This window comes from Actinia tenebrosa, unplaced genomic scaffold (assembly GCF_029948245.1).
Source record: "Actinia tenebrosa isolate PJP-AT-01 unplaced genomic scaffold, QUT_ActTen_1.0 PGA_scaffold14__42_contigs__length_11649687, whole genome shotgun sequence".
NCBI classification, from domain to species: Eukaryota; Metazoa; Cnidaria; class Anthozoa; order Actiniaria; family Actiniidae; genus Actinia; species Actinia tenebrosa.
The window spans coordinates 1900330-1924089 of NW_028292574.1; the positions used below are offsets into that span (position 1 = coordinate 1900330).

The 23760-nt window shown below is 37.1% G+C and overlaps 1 protein-coding gene across 3 annotated transcripts in view; it reads left to right on the forward strand.

The window, feature by feature from the left end:
- LOC116305535 (ATP-dependent chromatin remodeler CHD4) overlaps positions 1-23645 on the forward strand; it is a 39800-nt gene extending 16155 nt beyond the window's left edge. Inside the window, exons 17-45 of one of the 3 annotated variants that reach the window (XM_089029448.1) lie at positions 1037-1129; positions 2981-3172; positions 3649-3785; positions 4310-4373; positions 5087-5224; positions 5622-5743; positions 6468-6641; positions 7604-7742; positions 8166-8415; positions 8647-8771; positions 8898-8936; positions 9080-9133; positions 10108-10258; positions 10999-11132; positions 12301-12351; positions 12917-13033; positions 14466-14508; positions 15519-15617; positions 16198-16274; positions 17400-17494; positions 17649-17690; positions 17802-17943; positions 18264-18407; positions 18936-19726; positions 20137-20210; positions 20796-20839; positions 21254-21354; positions 21866-21960; positions 22202-23645. In XM_089029448.1, the coding sequence (XP_088885574.1) occupies positions 1037-1129; positions 2981-3172; positions 3649-3785; positions 4310-4373; positions 5087-5224; positions 5622-5743; positions 6468-6641; positions 7604-7742; positions 8166-8415; positions 8647-8771; positions 8898-8936; positions 9080-9133; positions 10108-10258; positions 10999-11132; positions 12301-12351; positions 12917-13033; positions 14466-14508; positions 15519-15617; positions 16198-16274; positions 17400-17494; positions 17649-17690; positions 17802-17943; positions 18264-18407; positions 18936-19726; positions 20137-20210; positions 20796-20839; positions 21254-21354; positions 21866-21960; positions 22202-23184 (4710 nt within the window). In that variant the 3' untranslated portion in view covers positions 23185-23645. The remainder of the gene's footprint in view (positions 1-1036; positions 1130-2980; positions 3173-3648; positions 3786-4309; positions 4374-5086; positions 5225-5621; positions 5744-6467; positions 6642-7603; positions 7743-8165; positions 8416-8646; positions 8772-8897; positions 8937-9079; positions 9134-10107; positions 10259-10998; positions 11133-12300; positions 12352-12916; positions 13034-14465; positions 14509-15518; positions 15618-16197; positions 16275-17399; positions 17495-17648; positions 17691-17801; positions 17944-18263; positions 18408-18935; positions 19727-20136; positions 20211-20795; positions 20840-21253; positions 21355-21865; positions 21961-22201) is intronic. The other 2 variants (XM_089029450.1, XM_089029451.1) reach the window with 2 other exon arrangements.
- The last annotated feature ends 115 nt before the right edge of the window (positions 23646-23760 follow it).

Below are 23760 nucleotides of genomic sequence, written 5' to 3' on the forward strand. Positions count from 1 at the left end.
GAGATAGTGAATGTGATGCATTGTGGTCTAGCTTGAGTACTCCATATTTTCCTGTAGTTTTGTTCATTATGTCTTACATGGTGTTGTTTGTACCCAAGCTAGACCATAATGCACCATGTTCACTGTCTTGTTAAAGATCCATTAGTCCACTGCCAAAAACACTCACCTTGGGGGTGCGATTGCAAAATCAGTCGACCTTGCAACACTACAATCATAGAGTGCTTGCACTTGCTGATATCTTAATCTCTTAATATCATCCTTATCCCAAATTACCTTTCTTGGTCTGAAAGCTTGAATCACAAATTTCAATTTTAAAAACTGGGGGTAAAATAAGACAAGCTGAATTTTGCCTCCCTGCTAGCAGAACCTATTTTCCTTTTGTTTTGGTTGAGAGAGAAAAATAGACTGCTGATGTAGTACGTTATTTCTGTCGAGCATGCATGGCATAACTTAACAACGCTGTCATGATTTTGACAGCCACTCTCATCAAACGATGTTTGGCGCCTTGGTGTGTTACATTTGCTCATGCGCACTACATGTAATCGGTTAAAAAACGGTTTTAAAACTGGTTTTGTTTGTCCAAGATCGTGGACGGCGGTGTATCAAAGGAAACACTCTAGATCTGCAGAGTCTCCTTCCTCCCTGCCTGAAAGAAAGGAGAGAAAGAGAAGAGAGACTCTGCTAGCAGGGAAGAGTTTTGCTGGAATGAAAGGGGTCTTAATGTTTATCCTGCCACAAAATAAAAATTAGATTTGAAACCTATTCTTTATTCTTCTTCTTTTAAAATTAAAATTGCTGGAGATAGAAGTAAGGCTAAGCAGCATAGGTGGCAGAGCAATCAGAGTTCCATCAAAATGACATGAAATAACCATAAAATATAGCAAATAAAGGGGTTTAGTTTAGGACCTGAATTGCTTTTTCATGGGTTTTATATTGGTAGTGGGTCGACTTGACTCAATAAAGGTCTCCTAGCTGCTCTGCCACCCATTTACGACTAAATCTTTACTTAATTAATACTTATAAACACTTAATCTAGCAAGCTGAAGATCCTGATCCTAAACCAGATTCAGAACAACTGCAACAGCAGCAACTTGAACAACAACAACAACAAGCCTCACCTGAAGTCAATGTAAGGCATTTTCTTTGGTAAATGGCATGTTGAGTACTGTTGATATAGAACGTCCAGTGCAGATTTGTGCCAATGCTTTCACGTATAAAACAATGCTTTATGTGGGTGTCCATTGTTTATTTCTTGTTTTTGTTTTTGTTTTTTTTTTTTTTTCACCGTAAAGTGTTTTTGTTACCTGTGTGAGTTTTACTTGCTTAGATGACTTGCAAACCTCCATCAACTAGCTACTGTTTTTCTTTGGTTAAAAATGCACCTAATCCCTGATACAATACTTTAACACTATCCATTTTATGATTACAAACTAGCCATCAAATTTACAATAAATATGATATTGTGAAAGTATGATGATGATGCATTTTAATAATGACTGTTTGTGTGAACCAGTCAAAATTTGTATATTTAATGAAGCCTGGGCCGACGTCGCAGGGTGGATGCCATTTTTTTCACCATCTTCTTACCTTTTACGAATTTCCTATCGTATTGACAAGAGGCAACAGCTTTAACAGTCATCCATGTTTTAAGAATCCTTGATATAACCCCTGCAACTTTAACTATCTTTTCTCTGCAAGTAACACGGTCCCGGGGGAGGGGGGGGACTCCGGGGAAAAAGTACTGGGGATGCTCATCGGAAAATTTTCAAAAAAAACCCTAAAAGATACTGGAAGTCTTTAAAAAAGGGCGTGGCTGAATGATTTTAACCCCTAAGAGATACCACGACAAATAATATTAAATTTTATATAAAACCACCTAGGATAAGCCATATCGATGCGCGCTTCTCTCCTTTTCCAACACCCTAAGAGATACCAGAAAATGCTGATTTTCAAAACTTCGCGTTTAACACCCTAAAAGATACCAAATTGCGAATTTTTTCCCCTAAGAGATACGGCAAGCATCACCAGTACTTTTTTCCCAGAGTTGTCTCCTTCCCCCCAGAGAACAACATCTACTGAGAAGCTCCCTACATTTAAGTAAGCAAAACTTGACACAGGAGACTTTTTGTTGATTTGTTTGTTTGTTTGTTGTTGAAACTTACATAAAACTATAAATAAAATAACCCTCAATATGGACTGAGATAAGAACTAACTATATTTATAAACTAACTTTATAGAACTAAATTTATTACTAATAGCCGGTTACTTTACGACCATAATAATTAAGAAAGGCACGACATTACGTTACTTTATTTATTTGTTTCAACCTTTAAACTTATTTTAGTTTTGAAATTGAAAAAAAGTAAACGTCATAAAAGATTAACGTATTTAGATACATGCGTGATCATTCATAAAACAATAGATCTAATCAATATGTATTGTCTTTAACATCCCATATTAATAATTTTTTTTGTTCCAATTTCCTTGTGGTGTTCTCCTTCATTTTTCAAACTTCTTTTGCATATTTTACTTTTACCAAGAATCTAGATACAACTTCACCCGGCTTATCATGGCATGTTATCATGGGTTATAAATTTGTATGTGCTCTGCTTTGTAACGTTATCTTACTCTTGCCATTACATTATATTGTGGGGGGGGGGGGGGGCGCGATTTGACAATGAAATGAGATATAATTGCTAATTATACAATAGATTGTCTGATCTATCCACACCTTTGAGTCTCTCATTGTTTAATGTCTTTAAGAAAAAAATTCTGTTAAGTGAATTTAGATTCCTTGAATACTCACCTGTATCTTAGGAAAAGTCTACTTGTTTGACTTGAAATTCTGAGGCTATTACCTACAGTGTGATTGAAGTCCTTGGTGTCAGCCCTACGTGCCACACAGGTGTAGAGGATAATGATGATGAAAGTGTGAGTGCATGAGGGACTGATTATTTTTTTGACTAATTGTTGTGTTTAGTGCCGAGAAAGGTATGAAGACGATCCCCCATTTATCAAAGCCACAGGTGGAAAGTTACATGAGTATCAGATGGAAGGACTCAATTGGCTGAGGTTCTCATGGGCTCAGGGCACTAACACCATCCTGGCTGATGAGATGGGTCTAGGGAAAACCATCCAAACAATAGCATTCCTCTATTCACTCTTTAAAGAGGTAAATTACAGTGACTTAGTTCAAGATGTTTTATTCTTTATTTGAATGTTTAAAATGCTCCAAAAAACTATTTAAACTGGCTATTTCAATCTTGTCTCATTTTAACGTTTATGAGAACCAAAAAAATAGTTTATAGGCATTTTATTGTTTTTATGCATTTCCTTCAATTACAACTTGGTACTACTTATTTCTAATATTAAAAGTGTTTGTTTATAGAGGATAATGCTTGACAGTAATTCAACTGATCAACTTTTGTTCCTCTTTAACATCTCTAGTTGATTAGGGAGAAGTGGGGCCGCCATTAACATTGTCATCCAAGACCTTCAGATTTGCATACAAAGGCAACAACCCTTTGATTATTTTAAGACCCTGGCCCGGCTGGGACTCGAGCAATGTTCTTCAATACATATTAACTCTCACATTATTAATCTTACTGCTGTTTATGATAACATTGTTTCTAATAATTGGATTTTTAGGGACATTGTCAAGGACCATTCCTTATAAGTGCACCTCTATCAACCCTAATCAACTGGGAAAGAGAGTTTGAATTTTGGGCTCCTGATATGTATGTAGTGACTTATGCAGGTGACAAGGACAGTAGAGCTACTATAAGGTAACCTTAATTAGAGCTGTTCATTTTTTTTTGACGTCGATGGTTTGAATTCGAGACTGAACTTGATTCTTTTATTAATCAAGTTCAACCTTGACTTGAAACCATTGTTTCGTGGTCAGTCAAGCGAATTCGGGATAGGTCTATTTAGGACACAAGTATCTCCCAGTCTGGGTATCAAACCTAAGACCCCAGAGGTGGGAGGCAAGTGCACTGTTGCTACGACAGTAGGACAGTAGCAGCTTTAGTTGTTGACAGTCATTCATGATTGAACTTCTGATGAATTAATTAATCCTAACTTATAGTTTATTTAATGGTATTTACATGTGATGACAATAATAACCTTAGGTAGAGACACGTTTAAGTGTCGTCAGTGCACCATCACCAAGCAAAGTGAATGTTAGTGTCAAGAATGTCACTAAGAATTTGCACAAGGCTAAACAAATCATTTTGCCCTAAGTGAATCAGCCTGGGTCTTCTTTCACCAACAGCAGCGTCTCATGACATTTGATTTTTTCATGCAACAGGAACTATGATTTTTCTTTTGATGATGATGCAATCAGATCAGGTCATAAACCTCACAAACTAAAAGTAGGTACTATTCATTTAGCAAAGGTCTGTCTAATTATGGCATATTTCTTTGGTATTTTGCTTTCTGTCTGCAGCATCCAAATATTAACGATCGACAGGAAAGCAATTGTTGATAATTATGCTTTTCGAGTGAACGCTTAGGGAACAGGTCGAAAGGACTTCACACACCATCCTTCCCCCCACCCTTACCCAAAACCTTTTATGCTGCTCATCCTTTTATTCCTGGCCATTGTTGACGTCTCATTGATCAAATGGAATATTGACTTCGTCAGAGCCTAAACTAAAAAACTCCCAAGTTTACTTAGGATCTAGGTATAACTTACATGTATCGTAAAATAATGAAATATTTTTTTGTAGTATGTAAATGTAACAGCAGGAACTTGTGGATAAATCGAATCACCATAAAAAGCTTTGTGAAACTGAAATTTCGGATGTTAGTCCTTATCTTTGAAACGTCAGTTTCACAAAACTTTTTACAACTGTTTTATTCAGAAACACTGATGCAGGCCATGCTAGTACTCTTCTAGTTATCATGTAATAATAGTTCATTTTTGTATAAAATATTGTGCAAAATAAAACTGAACTGAGCAAGGACAAGGGTTGGTTGCTCATCCTCAACTTCATTGTTCATGTTATTTATTATCAAGGTGACAGAAATCAAGAGCTACCAATATAGACTATTTAATACTGTCTTATATTTAATTGCATTATAGAAAGAGTGTCCCATCAAGTTCCATGTGCTTCTGACGTCCTACGAGTTGGTTTCTATTGATTCTAACACATTACAGTCCATTGACTGGGCTATGCTGGTGGTTGATGAAGCTCATAGGCTCAAAAACAATCAATCTAAGGTATATATGGACTATGCTATAATAATTCATCTAAATGTCTGTTTCAATTGAAAAACAGTGCTCATGCAAAGATAACTTTAAAAAAACTAACCTGAGTGGCTTCTCAATGGGCTATAGAGCTGCACTGCAGTACTATATCAAGGGAGGTGCATAACTTGAAGGAAATTTCTGTTGACCAGACAGGTTGACTTTTGATTTATGCGCATCTGAGTCCAGGATTCTTTTTTCTCTTTGCAATCCCTAAATTTCAAAGTTTTCAAAGTTCAATTTCCTTATAATTATGATGCCTTGAAATGAGAATGAAGATGTATTATATTATTGATATAAATCCATATGAAATGAATAAAGTATGACATATCTGGATCTATTAATATATTTTGTTCCTCTTAATTCTAAGTTCTTCCGATGTCTCAGTGACTATGCCATTGATTACAAGCTGCTATTGACTGGCACCCCATTGCAAAACAACCTTGAAGAACTGTGGAATCTTCTTAACTTCCTTGATCCTGACGAGTTCACGTAAGATGCAAATGCTAAGTGTTATGTTTGACTATGATAATTGCATGATTAATTTGTCCTTGTTTTCAATTGTGATGGAATCAGAGATGAATTCGGGGTTGGAAGCATGCAAGAATAATTACAAGTGAAAACCGCTTGTCATAAACGTAAGCACAAGCAAAGCAAAAGGGAATCTTCCCCTTCTGTTTCTAATTCACTTCTGGCTCCGTTTTCTTGTTTTCCCTTTTTAATATGCTGCTTTCACTCTGACTCTGATTCCGTCACAAGTAATACAAGAAAATATATTGAATTATAAATTGAACTTTCACACTTCCTTTAGCTATATTTACATATAGTAGAGTTTACAGTTTTCATTAGACCTGATGATGTTGTTGAGATGACAGCGAAACGTCTTTTACAACTAGTTTTCTTATTTAATTGTATTCCTGAAAGTACCTTTATCGAATTATAAATTCCAGGAAATTGTGTCAGTCAGACCAGAAATTGTGCAGATCCTTCATTGGTACTTTTTGTACCCAAGCTAGACCAGAATGCACATTGTTTTTATTTTCTATAATTATTATGTTCTTCATTAAGTTTGTCTAAAATGCCACCTTTTCTTTGGAGCATTTCCTTTGACTCAAATACTACCCTCCCCCACCCCCTTCGCCCATAGACAGTAGGTGCAGAAATTTTGCAACTATGGAGTTCCTTAGTTTGTGCTCAATCTTGATATCTATTACAGGAACAAGAATATCTTCCTTGCTGATTTTGATAATGTGGCCAAAGAAGACCAGATAAAGAAGCTCCATGATATCCTTGGTCCACACATGTTAAGGAGACTGAAGACTGATGTACTCAAGGGAATCCCCTCCAAGAATGAGTTAATTGTTAGAGTAGAGCTGAGCCCTCTACAGAAGTAAGTTTCATGAATCCTGTTACTATACATAGTATGGGAGAGTTAGTTACTCCCTCACTCTAAGCATAAATCCTTCCATTGCTGTTTATTCCATGTTGAACAGGGCGGTTAAGATGGGTAATGTATGAAACTAAATGCTGCAGTTTGCTGTCCAACATCGTGGTGTTGCAAGTTGCAGAGCACACAGGACACATTTTCTTCATTACATTAAGATAAAGAAAGAAACAAGCATTTGCTCTGCAGCTTGCAATAGAAGAATATCTTGCTATGAGATACATAATTGGTTGTCTGTATTATCACACCTAAGATTTCTATACTACAGTAGTCTGTCAGTAATGACTGTCAGCTCTCCCAAAAGATTATTTGGATCGATGTGTCTACCTCACCCCAAGCCCGATGCACCTAACCCACACACTCACCAACACTTAAGAAGAAATTCAGGGTTCCCAGGGGTCAGAGAAAAAGTCAGGGAATTTTTTATTATTTTTTTTAGTCGGGGAAATTGCAATTTTCACCTAAAGTCAGGGAAAAGTCAGGGAATTTTGTTCAAAGTTAAACATGAGTATCCGTGTGATACTCATACTGTTTGCAATTTTCGAATAGACTGATAAATCTTTTCAAATAATGAAAAAGCAAATTGAAGTATTTAATAATATTTATGCCGGACAGTATAATTATGTTGGGTATCCTGTGTAATATAATAAGAACAGGGCCTAGGTAAAAGTTAGGCATGTGGCCCTTGCTCGCCCATGCGGCCCAACAAAGTCAGTGAAAACTGTTATTTAGTCAGGGAAAATTCAGGGAAAAGTCAGGGAATTTTTGTTTTCAAAATGACTGGGAACCCTGAAATTGTTATCTGCTTTTGATTGGCAGATCTATTATTTTAAAGCAATGCATTATTGAAGGTTTGTTGCTATGTATTATTAGTATTATTTACTGACTAGTTTACTGTTGCTTGGCAGAAAATATTATAAATGGATTTTGACGCGTAACTTTGAAGCCCTAAACACCAAGGGAGCACAACAGGTGTCTCTTCTGAATATCATGATGGAGCTGAAGAAGTGTTGTAATCACCCTTACCTTTTCCATGCTGCTGCTTTGGTAAGAATTATTATTTAGATGTTACTTAGACCTTTTCTAAGATAGGGAACATGGTAGATTATGGTCTAGCTTGGGTACAAACATGTTTTGCTCATCATGCCGATGTTTGTACTGAATGTAGACCACAATGCATCCTTTTTATCAAATTCAGAAAAGGCTTTAAGTATGCGTTTATAAAATTTTAGTTACTTCATGTGTAATGCTTTTCGCAGGCCCTAGATGCATAAATATAAACCCAACTTTTCAGATAACAAACAGTGGCATACTCCAACCCCACTCCCCCTCTCCTCTGCCCCTCCCCCCTTCCCCTGTCAACCCCCCTCTTTGACCCCTAAGGCAGACTGTCTGGCTAATGGTATAAAAACAAAAACAATCCATCTTTATTGGTATTCAAACTAATTGTTAGTACTATTTTTCTTCAAGGATGCTCCAAGAACAGTGAATGGAGGGTATGAGGTTAATGGTCTTACACAAGCTAGTGGTAAACTGAACCTACTTATGAGCATGATGAAAAAGCTGTGTGAGCAGAACCATAGAGTACTGATTTTCTCCCAGATGACACGCATGCTTGATCTGCTGGAAGATTTCCTGGAAGGACATGGTTATAAATATGAGAGAATTGATGGGTCTGTGAATGGAGCAGCAAGACAGGAAGCCATTGACAGGTTTAATGGTAAGTCAGCATATTAATATGATGTGCAGGGGCGGCATGTGATACTCTGTCATTCTCTTACTACTGTGTAGTTCATGCCTGTGGCCGCAAGACTTGTTATAGACACTGAACCATATAATTCTGCGAGTTGAGTTTGATGTGTTTTTTTATGTGATGGGATTTATCTCAAGGTCTGTCTGGGGCTTATATTTTATTATCTGTTTAAAAATCTCTCTCATTTTGCATTCTTAGCTCCTAATTCGCAAGCCTTTTGTTTCCTGCTGTCTACTCGTGCTGGTGGTCTGGGTATCAACTTGGCAACTGCCGATACTGTGATTATTTATGACTCTGACTGGAATCCTCATAATGATATACAGGTAAGATGATATTGGAAGCAGTGTTATATTTTAGTCATCTTGGCTCTTGCATCTTTTTGTTGTATTTTTAAGTAATATAACTAGTTTGATTTGATTATTTAAAAATATATCTTTTTTGAAATTTAGGCTTTCAGTCGTGCCCACAGGATTGGACAAAACAACAAGGTACTGTTACCACCACCAATAAATAATATCTCCTTGAGTCAGCTAATTTAAGGGTTGGAAAAGGCTGCATTCATTATTTAAGCACTTATTTTCCACCACAATTTGTCTTACTATTTCTACGTTTCACATATTTTATATTTTAGGTTATGATATATCGCTTTGTGACAAGATCCTCGGTTGAAGAAAGAATAACCCAGGTATTCATTGTTAAGTTGATATATTATATTACTCTAGGCCAAGGCTGCAAATAAGTACCAGTCACCAGACGAATTTCCAGTAAACATGACCAATTGGCTGGTAAACAATCCAATTTTTCCTGGACATTCGACCAGCCACACTTTTGACAAGTCAAATAATGCTTCTGGCCTGACAAATGACCTGCATATAAAACAAAGATAGTTATAGGTTTGCTTGGCAGTTTTGCATACATTCCCTTTACTCTTGACTACAGTGCAATCAAGCTGTACTAATTTGCATTCAGGCATCCCAGACCTCATATATATCCTATATTTCCTATAATTTTTATAGGATCCTATAAAGAGCCTATATTTAAAGAAAACCTCCTAATAGTATATATTTCCTATAAATAGGACAACTGCTGAGTGATTCATTTATGTTTTACACTGTTTAGCATATTTGGCGAAGGAAATAAAATGCCCCCCCTTTTTTTTTTGGTTCTGTTTTTTTTTTTATGGCATTTTAGTTCTGCAAACCATTGCCTGTGCACCCTCCCGATCCCTGGTTACGCCACCGAAAAGCTATCTTAGCTCCTATAAAGTGCATATATTTTTGGGAAAAAATCCTATATTTTCCTATATTTAGAACTTGCACAGCCTATATTTCCTATCAAATTTGTCTAAAAAGTGGCTGGGATGCCTGTGCATTGTTAACCTTTTTTCTTTAAATAATATTATTTAATAGTTACATTGAATTTCTTTACTTTAATGCAAGAAACTTATTATTTTTTGCTACACTATGAAGCACTTGACTTATAACTACATGACATACCTTTTTTATTAGTAAAATGGTGTTCAAAATATACTTTAATACATTTTATCCAATACTTATTGGATTACTTTATACGATGCAGTTCAAACACAAAGTTTACCATTCATTGTCTTTGTTTGCACTTTACTTGATGCATTTCTGATTTAATTTTTAACTTTTGCAGGTTGCCAAGAGGAAAATGATGTTAACTCATCTTGTAGTTCGCCCAGGAATGGGGTCCAACAAAGCTACCATCATGTCCAAAACTGAATTGGATGACATATTGAAGTTTGGAACATCACAGCTCTTCAAAGATGACCTTGTTAAGGAAGGAGGTGAGGTGTCGTACCTAGAACTTGCTGTTTTGTTTTGCTTTTGCTTTGTTGTTGTGAGTTTTTTGTTTCTTTTCTTCTGTCAGTTGCCAATGACATCACTTTACTAAGGGACTGAATACAGGGATCATATTACTGTCGTTACCCTAACTGTGAACACTCAAGTTTTTCCCGGGGGGGGGGGGGGGGTACTCTTGCCCGTTTAGGGTAGGTATGTGACGCTGAGCCCACTGAACCCTGACCCTGTTCCAGAGTAAAATCTCTAAAATTCATACCCTGTTCCATAGCAAAATCGCTGAAAATCATACCCTGTTCCAGTTTTGCGAAAATGGATACCCTGTTTCAGAGAGGAGAGAGCGTGATTTCATATACCCTGTCCCAGAGTGAGCACAATTTCATATACCCTGTTCCAGAGTAGAATCGCTAAAAAGCATACCCTGTTTTGCGGCACATACCCATATCGCGAATATAGGGGAGTACCCCCCTCCCCCCAGGAGTTTTTCAACCAATCACATTGTGAATCGAAAACAATATATAAGTTGAGTTACATGTATAATTGAAAGTCTGTAAAAACTATTCAAGGAGATGTAATGGTAAAAGAGAAAGAAAAAATATATAAGTATATTTGCACAAAATAGAGAAAATAAAAAAAATATGAGTGTTCACAGTTAAAGTAGAACGACAGTAACACAGAAGTTCATTACCATTCATTTAATATACTCATATTTGTGTGTTTGGTTTAGAATCAGCAGACAGCGTAGTGTTCCACTATGATGACAAGGCAATAGACAGACTGTTAGATAGGGACCAAGCTGTAGTTGATGACGATGAAACAGAAGAGTCTATGCTGGCTAATGAGTACCTGGCATCCTTCAAGGTATGACTTTTATTTTCTTCTCTCGATATGGTTTCCTCTTTACAAGCATGGTGGTGTGGCACTCTGTGTAACCACTGTTAAATATCATCATTATCATCATTGTCGTCATCATTATCATCATTCATCGTTAACATTACATATCATTACTTTTTTTTCATTTTTGATTTTTAAAGTTTAGTGCATTTTAGTAGTTTTGGTATTTTTTTTACAATCCTAAATTTGTAAAATAATTTATTCCTTATTTAGTAATTATCGTTATTAAACTCATTAATAATTCATGAGGAAAACAGATACAGAATCCTGTTCATTTGCATAAACTTTAAGATGGATTTTCTTGGCAAGATTCACTTTTATCTTGAAAATTTTAGCGAAACACAAAGGAACTAACCTAGACGTATGATAAGTAATATACAGTATGAGTGGCCGTGTTGTATCCAATATTCAAACTCATGGCTACGCCTCAAGTTTGTATATCGGATACAACACAGCCACTCGTACTGTCTATATTACTTGTTGTTGTTGTTGTTGTTATTACACCTTTTGCTGCTCATTAACCGCAAAGGAATATTCATTGAAGCAAAGAAGCATTGTCATTAGAGCGAACCGGCATACAATAAGGCGAACGGAGTCTCAAGAGTGCGATGGAAGGTTCATTAAGAAATTTAGCATTGAATTTGACAATCATGAATATGTTTGTGTGGGTTCATTAACGTTTTCAAACTTTCATTAGCGTTTTGGTGCAGACAATAAACCACAGCACACATTCAATACAGTGTTTTGGACATTTATTTACACAATACAATATAAGCATATTGTGCTTTTTAACGATTGTAGATTTTCAAAAACAAAAAAAGGGAATTTATCCTTGAATGTGTTCTCTATTTAAACATCTTGGACGATATGTTTGCATGTGGTTGTACCATTTTATGCCTTTCTGTGGATCTTCATAGGCCCTCACCTGTTCAATGTAGCAGTAGTTTGAAATCATAATGGGAATCATCATCATCCCATTAGGCCTAAGCAATGTATAGGGCTGAGACTATCAATGGGAATAAGAATTAGTTAAAAATTATTATCATTATCATCATCATCATCATCACCATCACCATTATTTTATTTTATTTATTTATTTTTATTTATTTATTTATTTATTTATTTTGAAATCCAGGTTGCAAGTTATATTGTCAAGCAGAAAGAAGATGATGTTGAAGTTCTCAAGGTATTATTTCTTAGCATAACTAAATTAAATGAGCATGAAGTTTGATGGGCTGTTTCATTGGTTCTTTACTTATTTGACTCCTTTTATTTGATTGTGTGCTTCTAATGTTTTGTACAATTGCATTTGTCCCCTGAGCAGTAGTTGGCCAATTCATGGTTCTGACTCAGACAATAGCGAACCAATCACTGTTGCAGCAGTTTTCCCAATGGAATTAAAATCTCGTCCCACAAACAACTTAACAGTATCTTTTTTAAAGAGTACTACAAATATTATGAGGCAATTGTATTTTATTTTCATACAACAGTAAACATTTGAAACAGTTTAACAGTCGTTAAGCTTGTGGGACACAACAATGGTAACTAAGTCGGAACTTTGAATAAAATGTGCAGACAATAGTTTAATAGTAGTGTCGGTCTTTGACTGACATGCCTCCCTCCCACAATTGGAAGCATGGCTGGCGTAGCAGTGAGTAGTATGACCCTCCGTGTTCTCTGGTTTTCCTTCTTCCACAAAAATCAATTTTGTGAGTGATTGATTAAATATGCATCTGTTATGTCTTGTGTAGCAAGCACCAGAAGAAGCTGACCAGGATTACTGGGAAAAACTGCTGCGTCACCACTATGAGCAGTACAGGGAAGATGAGGCACGACATCTTGGCAAGGGAAAGAGAATCAGGAAACAGGTTAGTTTAATGTTCAAATGCTCTTAATTTTGTAGATCATGAAGAAATAAAAAAGGCACATGTCATGTTCGTACTCCAGTTAAAAAGCACACAAACAGGATTTTTATCAAGGGTCTCAGATCAGATAATTTTTCAGTATTGTGTAGTTCCAGAAGTTATCCTTACCCACCCCACAGAGGAATTTAGAATTTCCGAAGGGTGGGGATGTCAGAGAAAGAACAAAAATTACAAAATTTGTATGGAAGAAAATTAAAATTTATGGGGGTAGGGGGATGTCTTTAAAAAATTCCTCCATTGGGGGGGTATGGATAATTTTTGGAACTACACAATAAACCAAAATTCTCCTACTCTCTTTTCTCCTGTTATTTCCAAACCTAATGAAAACCCTGTATGTGGCTTAGTAGAACATTTGAGAAGTGTTAGGAGAAGCATGGCACATAGCGAGGGCTTCTCAACACCATTAGTTGTTCCAGTTGGCATTGCAGTGCATTGTGGAACTGTTCCCTGATTGAGTTTCTTTTGCCCCCCAAAACGGTCCAAAGATGGCCTGCAAATCCAAGTTGACCCAGTTTTTGCTCAACCGCGGAATTGCTATTAAGCCATTGCTACAACAAAATCTAAAATAGCCTCGCCTATGCAAGAATTTTTAGGATTAAAAAACTATACAGACCCTTTAAGCTGTACACATCACGCATGTCAGAGGTTTACTTTGGTGTAGACTGATTACTGATTTCATCAGCGAGGTCTTCTGTAACCTCTAGCTATTGAGCAGACTGTCACCTTAACAGGGTAACCATGGCAATGTCTGCTGGTCAGGACATGCAAGATTAATTAAGGGTTCTCAGGGCCAGTGACCTTAGCATTAGGTTACCATCTTTGGTAGTATACAGCCCAGATATTCATTATATTATTATATACTAACTTAGAGCAATTTCATAAGTTTCCAGTAGCTCAGTGGTAAGAACACCTGAACATTTATTTATTTATTTTTTTATTTTTTATTTTTTATTTTTTATTTATTTATTTATTTTTTTTTATTTTTTTTTTTTATTTATTCATCAACGATATTTATACAGAGGTGCCCAGTTTAGCAAAGCTGGTTTGAATGTGGCTCTATTTAAATTAAACTTACAGACAGAAAATATAGTACAAAATACAAAAATTAAAGTTACAAAGTACTAAGATAAATAAAACTCTTAACATGAAGTATTGGATCGCGCACAGGGTTAATTTCTTATGAGTTCTAAAATGCTTTTTAAGGTGTACATAAGTTCAATCCCTGCCTGGAGCTAGGATTTGTTCCAAGAAAAACTACACATTAAATATTTGATATAATACCATGCACACGAAAAAAGCACCTAAGAGTATCAGTGTTGCATTTTCCTGTTCGTGGCTCATGAAGACATAACGTTTTTTGTATTCAAATATTCAGGTTAACTATGTTGATGGTGTCACTGAAGACAATGATGATTCAGGTTTGTCAAAAAGCTGCTCATTCAAATAACCAGAAAATAGCTCATTAAATGATAGCTTCTGATATCCTCCATAATGAAGCATTTAACCGTGCTGTGCCTTTCTTTTTAAAATGAGAAGCTAAGTTCAAAGAAGGTTTTATAATTTGAATGATATAATAACTACTGTTAGCTGCTTCTTGGCCATTTTAGCCCATTATTCCTTTCACAATTCTGTTAGTGGATGTTAGTGGAAGCTTTAGGGCAGGGCGGATTCAGGATTTTTTTTAATGGGGTGACTGTTAAACATATCATGAGTATGGCAAAGTATGAGCATGCTTACATAACTGGAAACTCATAAAAAACGGTAAAATGTTGGAAAATTATTCCTTTGAAAAATTTAAGGAAAATAATTTTGAGAGATTTGAATAAACCATATCAATAATCTTAGTTTTAAGTGAAACAAACAACTGAAAACTGAAGCAGGTTTTTTTTGGGGGGGGGTGGGGGTAGTGCAGGACAACTAGTCACCCCCTGGGTCTGCACCTGTCCTGGGTCTGATGGGTTAGGATAATCCCAATCACAGGCATCCCAGACCTCCTATATTTCCTATAATTTGTATAGGATCCTATAAAGAGCCTATATTTAAAGAAAACCTCCTATATTTCCTATAAATAGGACAACTGCTGAGTGATTCATTTATATTTTACACTATTTAGCATATTTGGCGAAGGAAATAAAATAGCCCTTTTTTTATTTTTTATTTTTGGTTCTGGTTTTTTTTTTTAATGGCTTTTTAGTTCTGCAAATCATTGCCTGTGCACCCTCCCGATCCCTGGTTACGCCCCGAAAAGCTATCTTAGCTCCTATAAAGTGCATATATTTTTGGGAAAAATCCTATATTTTCCTATATTTAGAACTTGCACAGCCTATATTTCCTATCAAATATGTCTAAAAAGTGGCTGGGATGCCTGCAATCAGTATTTAGGATTATTTTAATGGGATGATAACGAACGTTTATTGCCATGTCACAGCAGTTTGGGCCAAGGACATGTCTGATTTCGAGAATGATGATCTTAGTGGGATAGAAGATGAAGATGAATCTGATGAGGAATTTAACCAAAAGACTGAAGGTAAAACTGCTTTACTTTTTTCCCTTACTTTTTATTGTACCATAAAAGAGGGTCCTGAAGGAAGAGTCCTAATCCCATTTACCAGCCTAAATGTTTTGCTAAATCCCAGCTAGAGGCTGCCATGTTGCAAAATAATGTACATCAAGACTGTAATGATAATAGGGTAAATTTTACACCGTGAAAAGATGAAAAAACTTACTGACGTTTCGGACGCTAGTCCTTCGTCGGAGTAAAAGAGAAAGAGGTGGTAGAAAGGAGTGTATATATGATAGAATAAGACAAAAGAAACCAATGAGAACAAAGTGGGCAAGGAAACGAAAAAAAAAAATCAAAAGACAAAAGAATGGGTTAGTTGAAAGGAAAGCGTTCAGTAATCCCGTTGGGACTAAGAGTGCCACAAGAGTACATCAAGATTGCCCGACCAAGAGACTTGCGAGAACTGAAAAGAAGGGAACTGGAGGGACCAGAATTCATATCAGTGCTTCCCATAAATCCCCATGTAAATCCCTCAACTTCCTAACCATCCATCCTTTCAGCAGGAATAGGTATTTGCTTTAAATTATACACCCTTTATTTAAAGGTCGACCCAGAAGAGGAAGAGTTGCAAGAGACGATGTTTTACCCCCAATGCTTGCCAAAGTACAGGGCAACCTGGAGGTAATAATCACATCACAATTTATATAAACATGCATTCTTTGTAAATAAAAATACTAGGTAGTATTACAGTGACGACATGAAAACCGTGACCAACAGAGGTTTTTGTCACTTTTCGTAAAATGCATGCTGTGAATAATCCCTTATAAGCAAATAGGTTGGAAATAAGTTTTACTTTGATCACTCTATGCGTTTAAACTCAATGCTTTATGTAAGAGGATTTGAAACAGTAGGAAATTATAACCTTGAAAAAACTTGGAAGCGGTTTGAGTGCCCTAACTCTAACATAAGGTGCGTAATTTATGAAGAATTAGTAGCATACACAAGGAACATGTCTTTTCACTTCGTCGCAGAAGTCATTATAGCCAGCATACATACTTTCTTAGTTGGGCAAAATTTCAGTGTTCCAGTCGCCCCATGTGGGCTGAGTTGGTTGGTTCTCTTTCTGACTTTGAGGGTTTCTCCGGCCCTCCGGTTTTTCCTCCCTCCTCTCAAATCAACCCTAACTAATTCAAACTGGTTAGAGCTGTGCTCAGGGGTCATACATGGACTGTATAGCGGCTGCCACAGGCGCCTTCACATGCTTTCAGTTCAACCCCGTTGAGCTGCGCCACTGTTGTACTTGCGGTGGTGATAAGCGATGACAAGTTTAAAAAGTTACAGAAAACTGAGGCCTGGCCAGCTGCAGCCTCCTTTTCATGTTTTTGGGGGGGGGGGGGGGGGGCTTATAACTTGCTTATAACTCTACATATATTTGCCTTACTTATTACGTTGAAAATGTTTACATAATTTATTAATCCACCTAAGCGTCAAGTAGAGTTATTTTTGTAATTTAAGAAAATCATGACAGTGTCCACCTCTCAGTCCTTTTACAACCATCAGAACTTATATATCCCAACTTGTATCCTGTTGGCCACACCTTCAATGTACTGTCAGAAGCTTTTCTTTTTGCCGTTGTAAATTTGCATTTTGCTTTCATTTATTTGTATTGATGCTGACTTGGTTGGAAAACTAATAAATAGATGCGCTGTTTGTCTATCTCTGTCTGTCCTTCCTTCCGTCCGTCCGTTCATTAGAATAACACCCTTCTTTCAGAAATGATTTATAAAATGTGTTTAATGGTTATAGGTATATGGGTTCAGTTTACGTCAACGCAAAGCTTTCCTCAATGCTGTCATGCGTTACGGACTTCCACCGCAAAAGGATTTTACCAAGTCACAATGGTATGCCTATTGAATGGACTATCTTTGATATATTACAGTTCAAAGTCAAAAATACATCAATAGATTTTATTAGAATTCCCTTCCCCAGCCCCTCCACCTAGGCTAGTCAAAATATTGTTGGAACCTTAGTAATCAATGCTGATTTTTTTTCAAGGTTTGTTAGAGACCTCCGTGGCAAAGGAGAAAAAGCAATACAGTAAGTAAAAACATAGATAATATTTGTAGCAAGAGCAGTAAAGTGTTGAATCATACTTGCTTTATTTCTGGAATTTGCGACAAGTATAACCATCGTAATCTTTCTCTACAGAGCGTATTGTTCAATGTTCTTACGGCATGTGTGTGAGCCAGATGATGCGAAGGATACCTTTACGGATGGTGTACCTCGTGAAGGCTTACAACGTCAACAAGTATTGACCAGGATAGGCATTATGAGCTTGATTCGGCGCAAGGTTAGTGGACAAGCGTCTAATTGCAAGGGATTGTGTCATTAAATTTCCTCTGAGGATTCGTTAAGTGTAGTATTCTTATTCATCATGCACCGAATTGAAATGTGGCGATATCGCTAGTCAGCCCAAAACAATAGATATTACTTAATAACTTTATAATAGTAATAATGATAATAATAATAATAATTTGTTTGTTTGTTTGTTCGTTCGTTCGTTTGTTTGTTTGTTTGTTTGTTTATTTATTTGTCTGGAGGTTTGTCACGCTCAATTAGAAAATCATTGTCACGCCACAAATAACGTATATTGATTATTTCTTTATCAAGGTGGAAGAATTCGCCCCTATCAACGGTTGGGATAGCACAGCTACTGGTGCTCCAGTCAAGGAGCCACCATCCAGTAAATCATCCTCTAGAGTATCTACTCCTGTCAATAACGATCCAGATATCAAAAAAGATGATGGAGGAGAGGTGAGAAATCTTATATGGAATAATTCTTTTATGACATATCGCTGTGTAGTTTTCTTTATTACAGACTCATTTACTCGGGATAAGCCTCATTTGAGCGTCAAAATATCCACAAATACAAATGGTTAATCATGCAAAACTTCAACATGTTTAAACAGGTTCGGAAATTGCATGGAAATCTTGACAGGAACACACAAATATGTACACAAAATGAAGGCTGTCCCTGAGCAACAGAAAGAATGATACACGTTGAGAAGTGGAGATTTTTGCAATGGCATATTAAAGAATGAAACCTTGTTTTGCTTTTTAATTCAAAACTTTTTTGCATCTAATATATATATTTCTTACTGACTAATTGGATTTGATTAAAATAATTAGTGCTCTCGCTCATATGGGTCTATGAGTCAATAGCGCAATCGGTCTTAAAATATTGCTAAATATCTTCCAGCGAACAGCTCTCCCACGTGTTTTTTGGTTCCCATGCGAGTTCCACTGACTAAGTAATGTTGATGAATGCACTGTTAATTGCAGGAAAAACCCATCAAAGAAGCAAGCACTGGTGCGACAGAACAAGACGTAAAAGATGATAAGGAAGAAGTGGAAAAGAAAGAAATGCAAAAGGATGAAGACGTCAAGAAAGATGATGATGAGAAGGAAGACAAAGGAGATGCGAAAGAAGAAGAAAAAGAAGAGCAAGAAAATAATGAAATCATCAAGGAGAAAGCTGACGGGGAAGATAAAGCGAAGGATGAAGAGGAACCCATGGAAGTCCAGGATAGTGATGATCAGGAAAAGATAAATGAAGAAGTCAAACAAGAATCTATAGATGAAAAGGACAAGCCAGAAACATCTGTCAAAAGTGAGCAAATAGCTATTGATGAAGATAAAAAGGATGAAAAGAATGACATTAAAAATGAGGAGAAGCAAGAGGAGGAAGCAAAGACCAAAAAAGAGGAAACTGAAATTTCAGAGAAAGACGTTAAAAAGGATGACGAGTCTAGCGCCAAAGACGACACCAAGGTGACCAAGGAAGAAGAAAACGAACCCAAGGATGGATCTCAAACTTCTGAAGATAAACTGAACACTGAAGATGTACAGCAGAAAGCTAAAGGTGCCGAGAAAACTGACACTGATAGCAAGCAAGATGTTCTTAAGAAGGCTAGTTTGGAATCTCTGCAACGACCAGATAGGAAGTTCATGTTCAACATAGCTGATGGTGGATTCACCGAGCTACACACCTTATGGGAGGTGGAAGAAAAGAGGAAATCAGACGACATTTGGTGGCGGAAACATGACTACTGGTTACTAGCTGGTGTTGCTTAGTATCCTTGACATACAACATAGATCGTGTTATGGCACTGTTGTTGTTCGGTGTTTTTTTTATTTTATTTTCTCTTTCCTTTCCCTTTGCCTTGCCTTGCCTTGCCTTGCCTTGCCTTGCCTTGCCTTGCCTTGCCTTGCCTTGCCTTGCCTTGCCTTGCCTTGCCTTGCCTTGCCTTGCCTTGCCTTGCCTTGCCTTGCCTTGCCTTGCCTTGCCTTGCCTTGCCTTGCCTTGCCTTGCCTTGCCTTGCCTTGCCTTGCCTTGCCTTGCCTTTAAACCATTAAACCCTTCTAGGCACGACTAACCCACTGTTTGAATCAATATTTATCGGTACAGTGGCATTGGTGAAAATGTTTTAAATATTGTGGTAGTTATGCAACATTAGTTGATGACCTTGACATCCGTTCCTAGTCATGGATATGCCAGATGGCAAGATATAGCAAATCACCGCATGTTTACTGTTATCAACGAGCCATTCAAGAATGGTAAGTCATGGTATATCCCATTATCTTATTTGTATTATCTTGTTCAAGGTTTCCATGTCAAAAATCTAATCTTATAACAAGTCTGGTTAATAGCCATTCCAAATTTGAGGAGCGAAATAGCCCGTTTTCTCAAGGTTGCGTGGTCATCCAAATTTAAGGTACTTGAAGGGCCACGATACCAGAACACGAGCTTTATGATGAGTATTATCATGCATTTCTATGACATGTTTTAAATAAGAATTCATAAAATTGGTTATTCTCCTCTTTAATTATAAAACTGGCTTCTCAAATTTACTGAATTTGCGTTTTTCAGTTTTGTGGCCCGTCAAGTTGGATGCAGGCGCAACTTTGAGAAAACGGTCTATTGGGTCGAATTAGCATTGCAGTGCATTTTGGTTCTGTTTTGATAAAGAAATTAGATGCATCGCAATGCACTGCAATGATCTTGGAATGCCAACTCCTCCCCCCCCCCCCCCCCCCCTCAAATTCAGAATGGATATACTGATTGTATGTGATGCTTGATACATCCCAAAAATATCCCTTTTTCCCACCCTCAAAAGATTGAATTTCTTTTGATCGTTTTAGTTTCCCTGGAATACAAAAACAGATTTATAGCTAGACGTTTTAAGGTATGTACTGAAATCATTGTGTCTCTATAATCAAATTAAGGCTCGATACTAATAATAATATCGATATCTATACAAGTCAGTGAGTGACTTACAACGTGCATTTAATTACAAATAGTTTCGCTTGGATGTATGGTTTTACTAATAAACAAATATAAACCACGTCCCCTCAAAGAAGTCTAAAAAGAATAGGAAAACAAGGATTAGATTTCAACTGTCTTTTCTGTCTGGTTATGGTTATTATTATTATTATTATTATTATTATTATTATTATTACTATTATTATTATTTTTGGTTAGCTACAAAAAGTATATTTAGTTGTAGAGCAGCCTCTTGGCTTCAATATGGCAGAAGTACTGATAGGTTCTTGATTTGAGTATACTAACATGTTTATTTTATTACTATTTTATTTTTTAGCTTCTAGAACAAGCATTGATCATCGAAGAACAGCTCCGACGAGCTGATTCTCTCAACCTTAAGCAGGAGTCACAACATCCTGCGATGGCTTTAAATGCCAGGTACGTAAAGCAAGTCAACAATTACCACAAACCAAACTTCAATTCCATTAAATAAAATAAATAAATCGCTTTATTTAAAATTCTAGTCGTTCTAGTGCTTTCGCACTAATTAGGGACACTTTTCACTCACACGCATTACCACTTCATTCAATGTTCTATGCAAACAACGCACAACTCACATGTTGATTTTTACGAAGGGAGGAAACTGGAGAAAACCCTCGTAAGCATAGGAGAGAAAAACGCATCAAACAAACTTAATTCACATGTGGCGACCACGGGGCTCGAACCAGCGACCCAACCCGTTGACCCGACCCATTAAGATACACATGAAAGTTGACTCTAGCAAGTTATGAGCAGATTTAAAAGCTCTTAAAGGAGGGCGCACAAAAAGTGTACTCAGACTCTACACATATGAAAGCTTGAACTTTTGACATCTTTTATTGCCTATCTTACCTCCCTCCTCTTCTACTGAACTACTGACTAATCTTTTAAACTGTTCACGTCTCGCCAGGTTTGCTGAACTGGAATGTCTTGCTGAGAGTCATCAACATTTGTCAAAGGAATCCCTGTCAGGCAACAAACCTGCTAATGCAGTACTCCATAAAGGTATCAAGCTGCTCATAGTCTATTGTTAAGAATCGTTTAACTGTGGCCCATGGAATTTCTACTTCACAATAAACTTTTCCTGAATTCGAGTTCTGTTCATGGTGTCACAAAAACTTGTAATCTCAAAAACAAAAACATTTTTTTTTAAATTAAGTGAATGAAAGGATATAAAAAAAATTATATAAATTTCACTTTCGTATGTTGGTGTCCTGTTTTAACAATCTGTTCTGTAATATTGTAGTGCTCAATCAGCTAGAAGAGCTTCTTGCAGACATGAAGTCTGATGTAAACCGTCTGCCATCCACCTTGATACGTATGCCATCTGTATGTGGTCGACTGAACATGTCTGAACGTGGTATCTTAAGTAGACTGGCCAAGTCAGGTGGAAGTAGCACAGATCATAATACATCTAGTACTCAGGCTGCAGGGTCCTCTGTCTATTATACTACCCAAGGAGGTAGTTCGTCACAGCCTCGTTACACCTCCCAGCCATATTTTACACAGGGTGGGGTTCTTTATCAAGCAACTGGTGCAGCAACCATTTCTGTTAAACCAACCCACCCTACCACTCTCCTGCTACCTGCTAATGTTTCTTCTAACACTGGTCCTGCTCATGATGGAAGCATAGTGGTGCAAACTGGAAGAGGAGGGCCCCCTATGATTGCATCCAAACCAACACAGCCGTTGATGTCAGCAACACCGACTCCATATGTCAATACCTTGATCACAAGTCCTGGTACCCCTTCCGTGCTGTCTTCACAGGTCCTACAGGTTGTTCCTCGAACATCAACTCTTGCTCAAGGTCCCACAGCTGTGGCACAACAGCCCTTGGGTCCTGTGATCAACAGTGTATACAGTCTCAGTCCTTCCAGCAGTCCATCTGGAACACCACGCAGCCTCACTCCTCCAAGCTCTTCAGGCAGCACCCAAGGGACATCTGCTCCAAAACAACCTGTCTTGAGTAAAAAGGCAAGCGCTCTCGTAGACAATCAATTGACATCGATTATCAGAAGCAAGGCATCTGCTATGGGTTTGCTACGGTCTGAAAGCCCTGGTAATCCACAGAGTCCCTCTCAAAGTGATGCACGCCAAAGCAGTACAGTTGCATCGAATAGTCAGTCAACATCTCCAAGAAACCAGCGCCCTGAGAATACCTCTGAGCAGTCTAAGAGCGGAAAGGAACAGAGGGACGAAAATTCTCCAGATGTTATTTGTTTAGACTAATGATGAAAGATGGTTAACATTTGGTTGAAAATAGCCCCTAGTTTGGGATACCTACTCCTATGGTATCGCTAGCACTATCGTCCTGAAAACGGGGTCTAAAATCACACCATAGACTTTTAATATATTACACTATATTGTATCCAAATTTTCAGTACACACACGCCTTTTTACATCAGATGCAAATGAATATCGTATTACCAGCCATTACCTTATTTTATGTTTGTTCACTGTGCGAGAACCTAGACCCTTTTCAGAGTTTTGTTGGAAATAAACAAAAGACATAAAATGAAACAAAAGTTTTCAACAAAAAGTCTGGTTTCTTTCGAATCCTAAGTTTAGGTTCGCACCCAGGGTAGTTATGAAAGAGTATTACAGGTTTCGCCCATCTATAACTAACTATAATAAAATGACGAATAATCTGATTGCTGTTATAAAGAAATAAAATGTAAATCTCTCACCAAGTTTACGTAGTGTTTAATAAACTCGCAGATCGCGTTTTATCGGGTTTAAAACCACGAGGCGTAGCCGAGTTTTGTGTTAGAATGTTGCTTTGTCAGGCTTTTTTATAGAAAGTAT